At 37.5% G+C, this 14,781-nt stretch overlaps 1 protein-coding gene across 1 annotated transcript; it reads left to right on the top strand.

The window, feature by feature from the left end:
* The first annotated feature begins 2,004 nt into the window (after window positions 1-2,004).
* Window positions 2,005-10,121, top strand: LOC105053823 (oligopeptide transporter 4). Its single transcript, XM_010935125.4, has 6 exons — window positions 2,005-2,696; window positions 2,834-2,931; window positions 7,222-7,785; window positions 8,536-8,788; window positions 8,988-9,170; window positions 9,277-10,121. The coding sequence occupies exons 1-6, from the start codon at window positions 2,115-2,117 to the stop codon at window positions 9,889-9,891; spliced, it is 2,295 nt and encodes a 764-aa protein (XP_010933427.2). The 5' UTR covers window positions 2,005-2,114; the 3' UTR covers window positions 9,892-10,121.
* Window positions 10,122-14,781: the final 4,660 nt, after the last annotated feature.

Raw genomic sequence — 14,781 nt, 5'->3', positions numbered from 1 at the left:
ATTCCGCTTCGGAATCACAGACCTCGAAGATCCCTTAGCTTTCCAATTTTGACCCACCAATACGAGGCCAGCAAGCAGAGAGAGAACGCGTTCCGAACCTTTCACGCCAGCTGGGATCCATATCGCAACTCCCTTACGAAAACGACCGCTGGGCCACGCTGGATCAAACCGGCCCGACGATTATTTAGCAAGATTCTATGGACAAGATTCGAAATTCGGATTTTTTTTGGGTTCTTCCTATCGGAAATTTAATCTAACCCAATCCATGATTTTATCCTACATGCGGTCGATCCAGATGAGTACAGGTTATATAAAATCTATTCCAAATCCAATTTAAATATATATTTCTTTATAAATCTTCTCTACATAATAAAATATGAATTTATATATTAACCAATTAATTTTTATAATTTTATCTATTCTGATCCATTGAATCTATCTTGTTTGGCTCTATCCATCCTATTATGCTCCGAGTCTCGTATGGAGCGGATATACATAATAGTTTATGTCATCCATATCTGATATATTACCATCTTTATATTGCCGTTAATGGATATTTTAAAAATACTATCACAATAAAGTATTATTTAGCTTGGCTCAAATAGTGAGAGAATCAACGTTTTCCATATTTGAAGACTGCTACGAGTTTGTCTGGAGAAAAGAGAATGCCATCAAGAATTGAACGCTCTATTCGAAGATTGTTATGAGTTTGTTTGGAGAAAAGAAAATATCATGAAGAATTGAACGTCGGCACTCCATTCTTTATTGTTGATTTGAATGTGAACCAGTAGTGATGCGACGTATTGAAAAAAAAGTAACTAGCAGTTGCATGGTGCTCCAAGACTTTTTCTCACGAGGCCAAAAAAGGAATTCTAATTTCTAGTTCACGTTCAGGTTGATAATAATAAAAAATATGTGGCAAGAAATTTGGAAGGTGTGTCGGTAAGTGAATACTATACGTTATCCAGTTTTACTTGACAGATATCATTACTAAAAGAAAGCGGCTGTTATTAATACAATGGATGTAGAAGCAGGCAAGATACTTACTCCACCTTATGTTTACAGGAGCTAAAGTATACAAGTCAGATATATCTATATTAGTATTTTTTGGGGGGAACACAAATAAATTGAATGCTGAAAAATTTGTCCAATTCAAAACAAAAATGCTCTAGTTACTCAAAAAATTGCTTAGCTGAATTGTGCCACATAATAAGGTAATATGAATGGTGGATTTGTCCAAGCCATGGCTCCATATCAGTATCAAATCTTTAGGCCTAGTCTGATCCCAAGCTGCACAGACCTATAGTTGAGCAGCTTTTTTTTGAGTGTTTTTTTTTTTTTTTTTTGATGATTAGAGTGATTTTTTTTAGTTACCATAACATTGCTGATTGCTCTTTTAACAATCCACAAAAAGGATCAGCTTTGGAAAAAAAGAAAAGAAAAAATAAATTTTTTTTTCCACGCATCATATCTTTCCAAATACTAACGACCTATTTATTGACGCACCGTCATAGCGGCGATTCCAGCTATAATCCAACTAACCAACCAATCATTCCAAATTGTAAAAAAAAAAAGAAATCGGTAGACCTATTTCCACCGAATCCGATGCGGTTTACTCCATAGTCCTCCCCACTCCGTGAGGACTCGGGTTGTATGTTTCGCCTGTAAGAAGGATTGACCTTCCTTCGTGCGAATCCACCGTTGAATCGCTCACCGTACATAACAAATCGAGAAGTGGATGATCCAACTGTCGATTCGCGCGAAGGAACTTAAATCCTTCTTTCGCGTGACAGATGCCACCCAAGTCCCACCCGTGACTGGGTCCCCAAAAACACCATAATAATAATAATAATAATAATAATAATGCATTATATATATATATATATATATATATATATATATATATATATATATATATATATATATATATGAAGGGGCAGCATCGTAAAATCAAATCGCGTCACGCGAGATTCGCCGTTCCTTTCATTCCATTCATCCACGGTCCCTGCTGTTCCATTTCTAACAACCCCCGTGCCCTTCCCATTGCCCAAACTCCTCCAGATTCCGCCACCGATTCTGCCCACACTTGATACCACCGGCATAAAAAAAAAAAAATGAACGGCGGAGAAGAAAATGAAGTAGAGAAGAGGAATCCATTACCGGCGGCGACGGAGGGGGGGTGCGGGGCGATGAAGGCGACGTTATCGGCGATGGACGTGGAGAAGACCGGCGGCGGCGACGACGAGGAGGAGGTGTCCCCCATCGAGGAGGTGCGGCTGACGGTGCCGACGACGGACAACCCTTCGCTCCCTGTGTGGACGTTCCGGATGTGGTTCATCGGGATCCTGGCGTGCTCGTTGATGTCGTTCCTGAACCAGTTCTTCTCCTACCGGACGGAGCCGCTCATCATCACCCAGATCACGATGCAGGTGGCGTCGCTGCCGATGGGGCATTTCCTGGCGAGGGTGCTGCCGGCGGCGAAGTTCCGGCTGCCGGGGTTCGGGGATCGGCTGTTCAGCTTCAATCCGGGGCCGTTCAACATGAAGGAGCACGTGCTGATCTCGATCTTTGCGAACGCCGGGTATGCGTTCGGGAACGGGCCGGCGTACGCCGTGGGGATCGTCGACATCATCAGGGCCTTCTACAAGAGGACCATCTCCTTCATGTCCAGCTGGATTCTAATCATCACTACTCAGGTTAGCTTCAGCTCCATCGTCTTCCTTCTTTTGCTTTTCTATTTGGAGATTGGGGTTTGCGGGATTGGGGGTGATGCTACCGTGCGCTTGGGGTTTATGTTGGGGTTCTGGTGCTGACGTGAGCGGAGTGGGTGCAGGTGCTGGGTTACGGGTGGGCGGGGCTGATGAGGAAGTACGTGGTGGAGCCGGCGCACATGTGGTGGCCGAGCACGCTCGTACAGGTCTCTCTCTTCCGGTATGTTAAGCCGTTTCTCTCTCTCTTAAATTTATTATTTTTTCATTTTTGTACTAGCTGTTGTTGTGCTTTAGAACTCGTGCCCCTTTTTTGAATTGGACTTTTTCTGTTGAGTTGGTTTAATGCAGCCGACCTAACAGACTGTTCCTTTGAGAATTCCTTGTGCACCGCGGGCGGTGCGCGACCGCGGGCACCGCGAAGCCGGAGTCTGACGTGCGAAAAAAAAGATTTTTTTTTTCTTCGGTCCCGTGCTTGCCAAAAAAAATCTGGCAGAGCTGATATTTATGGGGACTCTAGTTATATAGCATAAAAGTCTGACATCATATTTCGCTTTTTTTAAAATCCATTGGAGGCTTAATCCCGTTTTATGTATGTAATTCTTAGAATTTTTTAATTATCATATATATATATATATATATATATGTGTGTGTGTGTATGTGTGTATATATATACATATGTACGTACGTGCATACGTATGTACATACATAGTACGTACATACATGTATGTATATATATACACATACATGTATGTATGTATATATACATACATGTATTTATATATATATATATATGAATGTATGTATGTATGTATGTATGTATGTATGTATGTCCCAATGTAGTTGTAGAGCGCCAGGAATAGAAAGTTTTGTCAGGTTTTGCATCACGGAGTTCTACCTAAGTACTGCAAGAGGAGTTCGAGTTGCATCTCGCACGCAAAAGAGTGATTGATCTTTTTATTTTTTCCCCGGTAACATCAATCATTAGATCATGGCTTGCACAGACTTCAAAGCACTCCAAATTCTATAAATCTCGTAGTGGCTATTGCAGGATCTAATGGCGTGCATCATGGAAAAAAAGGTGAATCATTTTTGTACGAAAATCCGAACCCGTGCAAGAGTGCTTACCGTTGATAGCTTGGTTGGTTAGAATGTCTTGCAATTCCTTGTAGGAAAGACTGCGCATCCTCAAACGTGATGATATGTTATACAATTTAGGGGTCCAATTCACTTAAGCAATCTATTCTTCTTATAATTATCAAATAAAAAAACCACAGACCAGATTCCAAACAAATTTCCACCCCTATCAGCATCCTAAGATTTCGGGAATTAAATTTGTTGGTGCATTAAACCAATCTCGAGACATGTGACATCATTATACAAGATAAAGGAGATATCGATCTTAAAGCATCAGATCCCAGCATACCAATCTATTTGTAAGCAGATTCAGATTGGTATTGTACCAAGCTGAATAAAAAGCATCCTTATACTCTGAATGACATCTCTACTGGCAGAAATACTCAGATCGGATGTGTGCCGACCTAAATCCTAATATCTTTATCCGAGATGAATTTTATAACACCTCTAGTTCAACCCGATCATCTACCGAAGTAAGCTATTATTGTGATAGACTCAACCATTCTACAAACATCCATTACGATCCGACATGCAGCTCATATGCATGGCTGTACGCAAGCTCATTTATAGGTGACTTTTTAACCGCCTAACAAATTTCTCTAATGGCCTAACAAATTCTAGAATAACCTCTTCAAACTCCTCTATAAATAGAGGGTCAGAAATCCTCCATGAGTAAGTCCAATTCTCTAAAACTAGAAAAAAATTCTACTAATAGAAAATTAAATTAAGTCAGACTTTTGGCTCCTACTAAGTTTTTCTCCCGTCTCATTCAATTTCTCTAGCTCTTTTACTTTTTTCTATCTCTGTTCTCAAGGCTCGAACTGACTTAAGCATCAGAAGGTCAAAAATCGGAGGATCTCCATCCGATTTTTTGTCTGGTTTGCAGATTGGAGGAGTTTTCTGATTGTGCAAATTGAAGAAGTTTTTGTCAGATCGTAAGGATTGCTCCAGTCCAATCTTGCTCAATGACCTACCGACATCAGACTTGCAACAAGTTTGACATCCAAAGAGTTTACATTCGAAGATGTCGTATCCGCTAGGAACACGCAGAATCTTCAAAATCCGGCAGCTCCTATCCTTGTGCAGAATTGGACTGCATGCATTGGCGCGTCCATTACTAGCAAAGGTCCAAAATTCGGTGGCAGGCCCACAATTTGGTGGATCCACCTCTAGCATGACATCTTATCCACCCCACCCCTCCATGTATCAACTTCTTTTTAGTGTCTCTTGTCTTATTCCCTACATCTTTTAACATCTTCTACCTAAATGTCTATTCAGAATAAGCTGCTATGAAATTGGACCATGGAAGCTTCCATGAATAGTGCATTCACATATAGTAGTGTAGTTGGTCCCCCAATTAATAACTTATCCTAGACTAATCGGCCGGTCAACCTCCTGCACGGGTTGATCACATCACACATTGAGACAATGCTAAAAATTAATATCTTTCTTCCTCCACTCTACGGAACTACGATACCTTGAGACTTCATAAGAAAACTTTATACGCTATTTTTGTCCTCGTAGTCCACTTGGTGTTCGTACGCTAACCTGGTGCGAAGGGAAGTCAGCGACTTCCAATTCGACAATGATGGGCCAAGGGGTTGGTCCACGGTGGTAAGGTCCAGGCTGTCCCAAAATATTTCTCCATTGATATGCAACAAATTTAAAAAAAAAAAAAAAGAAAAACCACTGAGATTGATGTTTATTATACTTACATCCACTACCACTGACACCCATTACGTCAATGACATTTAACTTAATGTGAATAGATGAAATTTTTCTTAAGTGGGAAGGAGGATATGCTTGTTTTTTTATGTCCTTGGATAGGTTTTATGTCATTTATGATTATTTTGGTCATTTTTATTTTTTTTTCCTGATATAATATTTAGATCCAATTTATTAAGTTATGAGTTAAAGTGTTGGATAAAATTAATCTTCATGAGGTAAAGATAGATTATTTAAACTACTACATGTAAGTATAGTTAATTCCTAATCTTATAAGGCTTTTTGAACTTTACTATTAGAAAAAGAATGTACTTATGATGAATGGCCTCATATGCAAGTAGGAATCAAAATTTGTAAAATCACTAATATCATAGGGCTTCAGTGTTTAGATAGTTATTTAGATATAGATTTTGACATCCTTCTATAAGGATGGGTTTGTATCTTTCATGCAAAAAAATGATCAATATTTTTTTTTGCAACATGAACCATTAGATCAAAATTCTTGGGTGGTTCATCAACGGTTTGACACCCCTTTCTCATTAAAAAAAAAAAAGGACATGAACCATTGAGTCGTGCTTTCTATAGTTTTTAAAATATGATACCTATCTGTCTTACTTGGGTGGTTCACCAACGGTGTGACACCTCCCTTTCCCATTAAAAAAAAAAAAGACATGAACCTTTGTATAGTTTTTAAAATATGATATCTATCTGTCTTATGAGTTGTGCCACATAAGCATTGGGCTTATATCACGTGACGCTGCTGAATATTATAGCTTCTTCAAGATTCTGAGCAGTAGAAAAAGTTTGATGTATCAAAACATGCAGGTTAAGGTTTAATGTTGTAATAGACACATTCAAATCCATTTAATAATTAGTAGAGCTCATTAAAGTAATGATCGTGTCAGAAATATTTGAATCTATTTAAAGATTATATAATATAACTTCTAATTTTAAATTTCTCTGTCTGTTCACGTATCATATCCTCCGTATTAACTCTGTCACGTGCAAACTTCATCTCTCCCGCACCTAATGCTGCATAAAACATTTCTTTTAATTCTTCTAAAATAAAAATGGATGCACGAAGTGATAACCATCCAGTCAAGAGGTTCCTTTTTGCCTCAATAAATCCTGGAAGGCTAAGGGTATTAATTTTCCAGTTTTTAAGGTTTTGATTATCTATTTTGGTAATAATATTGTTGATGTCAAATTCATGTACACAGTCGAATCAATTTGGACATAAGATCATTATAATCATTAACTGATATACTGTAAGCCACTTGATACCTGAGACACCACCAAAAACTATACATACCACAAAGTGAGAATTAGTAATTTTCGCACATATGCCATATTTGCAAATTCAATTTATAGGATCACTGTACTTCATATGAAAGTATAACATTGCAACAGATCCATAATTTACTTGTGAACGAACTTATCATTATTTAATAAGAAAGGATCTTGTAATCATGTAATCTACATGCTTAAAATAATACCTGCATTTGTCTGATATACTGTGAGCTTTATGGAACCTTATGCACTTTTGGTAGCAGAGAACTTTGTTCTTTCAACTCATTAAATGATCAAACATGTTGTATAATATTTGTAAACAACTCTGAGTAACATGAAGAATACAACTTTGGATCTGCAGGGCGTTGCATGAAAAAGAAGAACGCCGCATGACAAGAGCCAAGTTTTTTGTCATTGCACTCGCCTGCAGCTTCGCATGGTATGCTGTTCCGGGGTTCTTGTTCCCGACCATCACTAGCATTTCATGGGTCTGCTGGGTGTTCTCCAAGTCTGTCACAGCCCAGCAGCTTGGATCTGGCATGCAGGGCCTAGGCCTCGGTGCATTCACCCTGGACTGGTCAGCAGTCTCCTCTTTCCTGTTCAGCCCGCTCATCTGCCCCTTCTTTGCCATCGCCAACATATTTATTGGCTATGTCTTCATGGTCTACATTATCACCCCGATTTGTTATTGGGGTCTGAACTTGTACAATGCCAAGACATTCCCCATCTTCTCCTCGCATTTGTTTACCCCTGATGGCCAACCGTATGATATCACTGCTATTGTGAATGACAAGTTTGAAATCGACATGAAAGCGTATGAGAAGCATGGAAGGATCAATCTGAGTGTTTTCTTTGCTGTGAGTTATGGTCTTGGTTTCGCTACCATTGCTTCTACAGTCACGCATGTGGCCTTTTTCTATGGAAGGTATGTTTCCATATAGGAGATTATAATAATTTACCTGCTTTTATGCGATCTGATTAATTCTTTCATCATTCACCTTTTAATTGCTATATGGAGGCATAATCATCCTGGCATGCAAGAGTTTAAATTAACTAGCCTGAAAAATCTTTTGAAAGTTTACGAAGGCACCATATTTGTCAATGGCAATGCAACATATTAGATAAAATTATTGAAGGTCATCTGACAAAAAATCATTTATTTTCTAAGACAAGTAACTTCTTGATAGTCTTCCATAAAACATGCTGACAAAGCCAGTTTAACTACAGTTGCTTCAGCACAAATGTGATAAATTCTCATTGAACTTCTATTGTATATATAGAGTTTAGAGCATCATATACTGATATACTTATCCAAGATGCAAATATAATCACTCGTTGACCAAGGATACAGGTGGAGAAAGGCATGAGAAACAAGAGAATGAAATCATCAAATAATGATTCATGGTAACTGATATCATCATATCCTACTAAAACAAGTAATCTACTGCATATTCTGTCCATGCTTTTTGCATTTTCAAAATTCTAAAGAAACAAGCAATACAAATCATGACATTTGAGTTAGAGATGAAGCAATGCAAATATCAAGAGATATCAGATGCAAAAGATTGTTAAGCCATTCTCCATCCTCTCAACCCTGAAGCACAACTTTGTAGTGGTTTGGGTGTATTTAAATGAATATTGCTTTTCTTCACAAGTGAATCTGATACCTGTGCAGGGAGATTTATGACCGCTTTCGTGCTTCATTTCATGGAAAGCCTGACATTCACACCAAGTTAATGAGGAAATATGAGGATATACCTGGGTGGTGGTTTCACTCGATGCTAGTATTGACAATTGTGGTCTCTCTAATCCTCTGCACTGTGCTAAAGGACGAAGTTCAGCTCCCATGGTGGGGGCTTCTCTTTGCCTGCGGTATGGCCTTCATTTTTACTCTTCCGATCAGCATCATAACTGCAACTACAAACCAGGTAAAAGTTAATGCCTATCAAACTTCCTAACAATTTACATGTGATTCATGCATTGCTGAAGGAAACATTCAAATGATATTGTTCGAGCCAAATTCATTCAAAATGATATCAACTAGTGCCTTTACACACAACTTGCATCATTATTTGATCTCTACTACTCTATTGTTTACTGTTTCTTGCTTTGTTCTCCTTTCAAAAGACCCCAGGTCTCAACACTATTACAGAATATGTCATGGGTCTGATTCTACCGGGGAAGCCAATTGCTAACGTCTGCTTCAAAGTCTATGGTTATATGAGCATGGCTCAAGCTGTCTCCTTTCTCGCTGATTTCAAGCTCGGCCATTACATGAAGATTCCACCCAAATCAATGTTCCTAGTTCAGGTACATTCTTCAAATCCATTACGTAGTTGACCCTCTTTATTATTTTTGCTATCGTTGCAATCTCCAAAACATTTTATATCCACCCATCTGACTCTTCTCTCGACAGTTTATTGGAACTATCATAGCAGGAACAATCAACCTTGCTGTCGCATGGTGGTTGCTGGGGTCTATCGAGAATATATGCCAATCTGACCTCCTTCCAGAAAACAGCCCCTGGACATGCCCAGGTGATAGAGTCTTCTTTGACGCTTCAGTCATCTGGGGTCTGGTTGGACCTAGGCGTATCTTTGGGCCACTGGGCAACTATGGAGCGCTCAATTGGTTCTTCCTTGTTGGAGCTTTGGGGCCCATTATTGTGTGGATCTTTCATAGGTTATTCCCGAGCCAAACTTGGATCCCCCTGATAAATCTCCCAGTTCTGTTTGGAGCCACAGCCAATATGCCTCCAGCCACAGCAGTGAACTACACTGCTTGGGTTACAGTGGGAACTGTGTTCAACTTCTTCGTCTTCCGCTACCGAAAGAGGTGGTGGGAGAGATACAACTACATTCTCTCTGCTGCACTGGATGCCGGCGTCGCATTCATGGGGGTCTTCCTCTACTTCGCGCTGAACATGGAGAACACAAGTATCAACTGGTGGGGAACAGGCGGGGAGCACTGTGACCTTGCTACTTGTCCCACTGCAAAAGGGGTGCAAGTCGATGGCTGTCCCGTCTTCTAATCCATTTCGTCTTTCTATTTCCTTTATCCATGAATTGCCTGGTGTGAAAATATCTGGCTATAGTTCAGACCATTCATGTTTTTTACCTGCTGGAAAGCAAGCTATCAGATCTTATTGATTTGGCTCCAATGTGAAATGCAGCCTAAAGTATGTATATCGTATATATGTTTAAGACCGGTTGCTTTTGGATCAGTTTAAAATGAATTATAGTGTCAGCTTTCTATCAACAATGTTAGGCACATGCTTTCCAAATTTCAGTGTTTCATAGAACGGTACCAATTGAAGGATGAACAAGTTGTGAGAAATTATAGTAATTGCAATCTAGCGTAAACATGGGGGCTTCTAACGGCACACATCTAACACACTGTTCATGTTCAATTTTCTCATACACATGATTCCCTAATATGTTTACAAGTACTTCGGTTGTCAATTCTTGGCAAGCAAAACCAGCAATTCCGATATCAAAGCAAATTTATGGAATTTGTTACTCCATTTGCAAAATATGAATTTTTACCTATCCTCTTTTATCCTGCATAAACCTTGCTTAATTTTCACATTATTAAGTGATCGGCCATTACCATTGCAATTATTGTATCTATTTTACTTCCTCTAATTATTTTGCGCACAACCGTAGGGAACAAAAATCCTTGAGGCCCCTTTTATATCGTATGAGGCCTCGTGGCATGCCACATATCATAGCTTCTAAAGCACGATATTGTTTCTTTAAAACCCAACAGAGCCTGTTTGTTTCCTCCTATTCCTTCTCTATCCCTTTTTGACTTCTCTCTCTTCGATAACATACCGGACTCCCTCCAACGAGAAGAACTCCCCCGATTGGTCATAACTCATTATCACTTTTATTCTCTTCCTAACAATCCTGGACATCTACTATATATTAAATTTAAAAAAAAAGTCTGTATTACCTCGATTTGAGATGTGTATTGATGAAACATAAAATATGTATTAACAAAATAATAAATGCATATCAACAGACCATCGAGTATGTATCCACACAACGAGGGAGCCTCAATATCACTACAATAGAACAGGATATCAGCGACACAAAAAATTCATCGCTAATAATATATTTTTATCGGTAATAATTATTAGCGATAAAATTATCGTCGCTAATATTTCGTCACAAATAATGACATCGTTGATAATTTTTTACGATGGAAAAAAATTTTCGTTGCCAATAAACGGTATTACCGACAAAAAATTTTCATCGTTAAATTTTTTTTAAAAAAAATTATTTACGATAAAAAAATTTTAATCATAAAAAATGATAATTTACCATAAAATATTACGTAGTTAATAAAAAATAATTAATAGCGATGAATCACATTCATCGTTATTAATTTAATTAAAATTTTTTATGAAAATCAAATTTTAAAAAAATATTAGCAACATAAATTTTTCGTCATAAATATGATAATTTTCGACAAAAATTTTCGTCGCTAATAAATTATCAATTATTTACGATGAAAATATTTTCATCGCTGTTAATTTATATAAAATTTTAATATTTTTAAATTTACTAAAAAATTTATTTACGATCAATTTTTTATTGCTAATATATTTTTTTGCGACTAATATTTCATCAGAAATAATTTTATTGCTAAAAATTTACACATATTTTTTTAAAAATAATATATAAATAAAAATATATATATCTATATTTAATTTATATTTATAATATATTTTATAAATAAAAAATAAAAAATAAAAATAAAAATTTACATAATAAATTCATAAATAAATTTCATCATTTTATTATATTAAATTAAAATTATAAGAGGTCTAAAATAAAAATACAAAGCTACATAAAGATGCCGTCAAGTATCGGTATCTGCAGAAGGGGAACGAGCTGGAAAAGGAAAGTACTCGAAAGAGTTCGGACCGGCCTGCTGCTGTCTCATCAGCTGTATCATCTGTGCTATCGACTCCATCATCTGGATCTGGAGCCACTGGTACTCATCGACGCATGCAGTCAACTCATCAGTTTGCTGCTCAACCTGCCTCTACACCTCCGCTAGCCGAGCATCACAGGCAGCATGGATGTCAGCCCTGGACGAGCGTGAGGATGAGGGAGCACTGATCCCATGCTCTAGACCCCCTAACATAATAGGGTCTCGTACCAAGTACCTGTTCACAGATCTCGTTATCTGTGGGTGCAGTCGAGCCCTCAGAGATAGGCTGGGATTGATGCCTATCATACGGTCTTGAAAATTAAAGTTATAGCTATTTTAATTTCATACTGAAAATCAAACTGTGGATGAAAAAAATAATTAAAAAAACTTACAAAAAACTCCTAGCTCCCCGTCATCCACTCCTCTGACCGTCGTTGGTGGGTCTGCTGGTAGATATCGATCTTACCAGGAAGATCTCTACTCTACATCTCTCTGCAATTTGAGAATAATTAATTAAAAAAATTTTAAATAGTTAGAGAGTTAAAATATACTAATTAGAAATTACTTACCATCTGCTCCATATGACGAGCGAACGACCTCAAAATCCTACAATGCGATATGGTCTATCTCGTCCGATTTGCGGCATTTCGAGCATATTGTTGCTGTACAGTTAGCAATCAAATTAGTAGGTAACAAATTAAATTTAAGAATAAATGATTCAATCATTAAATTTTAAAAAAAAAATTGGATGTATAATCTGATATGCCAGATTCTTGTACTGCCGGCATATGAGAGCCCAATTATCCATAATGATGCTGTCATAGGGTCGCTACTATGCTGTCTCCGCCCCATGATCCTGCATCATATGGTACCAATGCTGATAGATGCGGTGGCGATACTCCTTAAAATGCAAATATAAATGAGTGTCCACAGCTCACCGCACGCGATCCTCCTCAAAATTAATAATATCAAATACATCCTGCCAATAATAAATATTAGAAGAATACTATGCTAATTAAATATTCACAGTATAATTTATTTTACCTGTAATTGGATGTAGAAAACTTCTCTCTGAGTCCGTACAATGTGACGCCAATTGAAAAGCGTCATGAGGGCATAGCTGCGGCATATGATGCCCAGCTCAGTCTGTCACGGCTTGCACCATCTCCTAATGGGCCTGGGTTAGCCAGATGGTATCTCAATACGGAGATGTTGTCCCAGATGCTCGCGTCTCTAACGCTCTAGAGCGAAATTCTTCGATAGACCTCATCCTCACCTCACCACTGGTGGAGACTGGTCTGAAACAACAATAAATAAATCATTAGTATGATAGCTATCCAAATAAAAAAATCAAATTTTATTATATAAAAAGTATAATAATACCACTCAGACCCATCTCACTCAGACCCACTTCACTAGGATCTACTAGTGCAGGACCCTTTGGCGACGGAGTTGGTGCGGCAGTGAAAATCGGTAAATGTGCCTCAGTCTCCAGGGTAGACTGCGAACGCGAACATCGTCGTTTGTCTCCTAGTGCCATACCTACAATTTTTGACATATAAATAAATATAATATTGAACAATAATAACGAAAAATAAATTACATTCTAATGAATAAAATTATATCGCATACCATTATTGTAAGAGAAGATTGAACAAAGAATATAGATCTACTCATCAATATTCGTATCTTCCTCGATGTGTAAGTCCTCCTCTGAATTACAATAATTGACATATGTATCATCTTCTATCTCATCATCATTTATGAACTGATTGTCGCCCTCTGACTCATCAAGATTAAATACAAAATCAGCTTTAACTTCGTTGGGCAGCAGTTCAGCCCTATTCAAAGGAGCTGTTACAAGTTCTTCATCAACAAGAAGCTCAGCTAATATTTGTTCTTTCTCTTCAAAAGCTTCCTCTTCATGTAAATCTGAATTTTTATCCATCTCTAATCGGGTTGGTATATCATATATGCCTTTAGGTGTTATTTTTTATACGACATGTCAATTACCTCGATACTTTAAATCTTTCAAATATATTACTTATTTTACTTGAGTTGCTAATATATACGGCTCATTCTGGTACCATATTTATGCAAAATTTATATTGATAAAGTGTGGATCGATATGAATACCGATTTTTTTATTTCTAATATCCTACCATTCGTACTGAAATAAGAATACAGAATTACTGGACCCATACTTCAGTTCTATGATATCTATCAGTACATCATAATATTCAATCTCTTCTTCTTCATATCCTATTGTAGCAATCCCACTATTTTGGATCCATCGTTGCATCTCAAACTTCTTTGTGTGAAATCTCATTCCTCCAATGATACAGGATGCATAGTGGTTAACCCTTCGATTGGGGCCATATGCTAAATCATACAACTCATCGGTCGCATCCTCTTTTTTATTGAAATACTTATATTTTATGTCACGCCTCGAACCCAACACCCGGGTCGGATACGTGATGGCCGCACACTCCTTGGAGCAAGTCCTAAAGAATATGCAAGGCCAAATTAAATCACTACAACCTTAACATCCATAACAATTAATTTCAACAATAATTCATAAAATCTTACATAATTACAATTTAAATTCCTTCAATTTTCTGATCAGATACTATGACACTCTATTTATCCTTCTGCTCACCCGTAAATCCAGATCATAGCCAATCATAAGCATCCTGTAACTCTGAGAAGAAAAGAAAGATGAAGGGGTGTGAGCTTTTCAGCCCAGTAAGAATTCCCATATCACACCAATATAATAATATAATCTAAAAATAAGATAAGCAATAACACATAAAAATCGATGTTCATTATCTAGAATACCGCAAACATTTATTGATTATCTGTTTATCAAAAGAGATGCATCATCATATGTTAAATAAGTGAAACAATTTTATTCAACGATTGTTTCATATCTTATCTTTCCATTTTCCTCTATTATCACATCATCTGTAATCCTTTTCTT

This window comes from Elaeis guineensis, chromosome 11, assembly GCF_000442705.2.
Source record: "Elaeis guineensis isolate ETL-2024a chromosome 11, EG11, whole genome shotgun sequence".
Lineage (NCBI taxonomy): Eukaryota > Viridiplantae > Streptophyta > Magnoliopsida > Arecales > Arecaceae > Elaeis > Elaeis guineensis.
The sequence above is the reverse complement of the archived record's forward strand: the minus strand, read 5'-3'. Positions and strand labels throughout refer to the sequence as shown.

Bases quoted from the DNA above. Each gene is read 5' to 3' on its own strand.
- LOC105053823 (XM_010935125.4), top strand. From the start codon at position 2,115: ATGAACGGCGGAGAAGAAAATGAAGTAGAGAAGAGGAATCCATTACCG. The intron at 7,786-8,535 runs GTATGTTTCCAT...ATACCTGTGCAG, and splicing joins GTGGCCTTTTTCTATGGAAG to GGAGATTTATGACCGCTTTC. The intron at 8,789-8,987 runs GTAAAAGTTAAT...TCCTTTCAAAAG, and splicing joins TAACTGCAACTACAAACCAG to ACCCCAGGTCTCAACACTAT.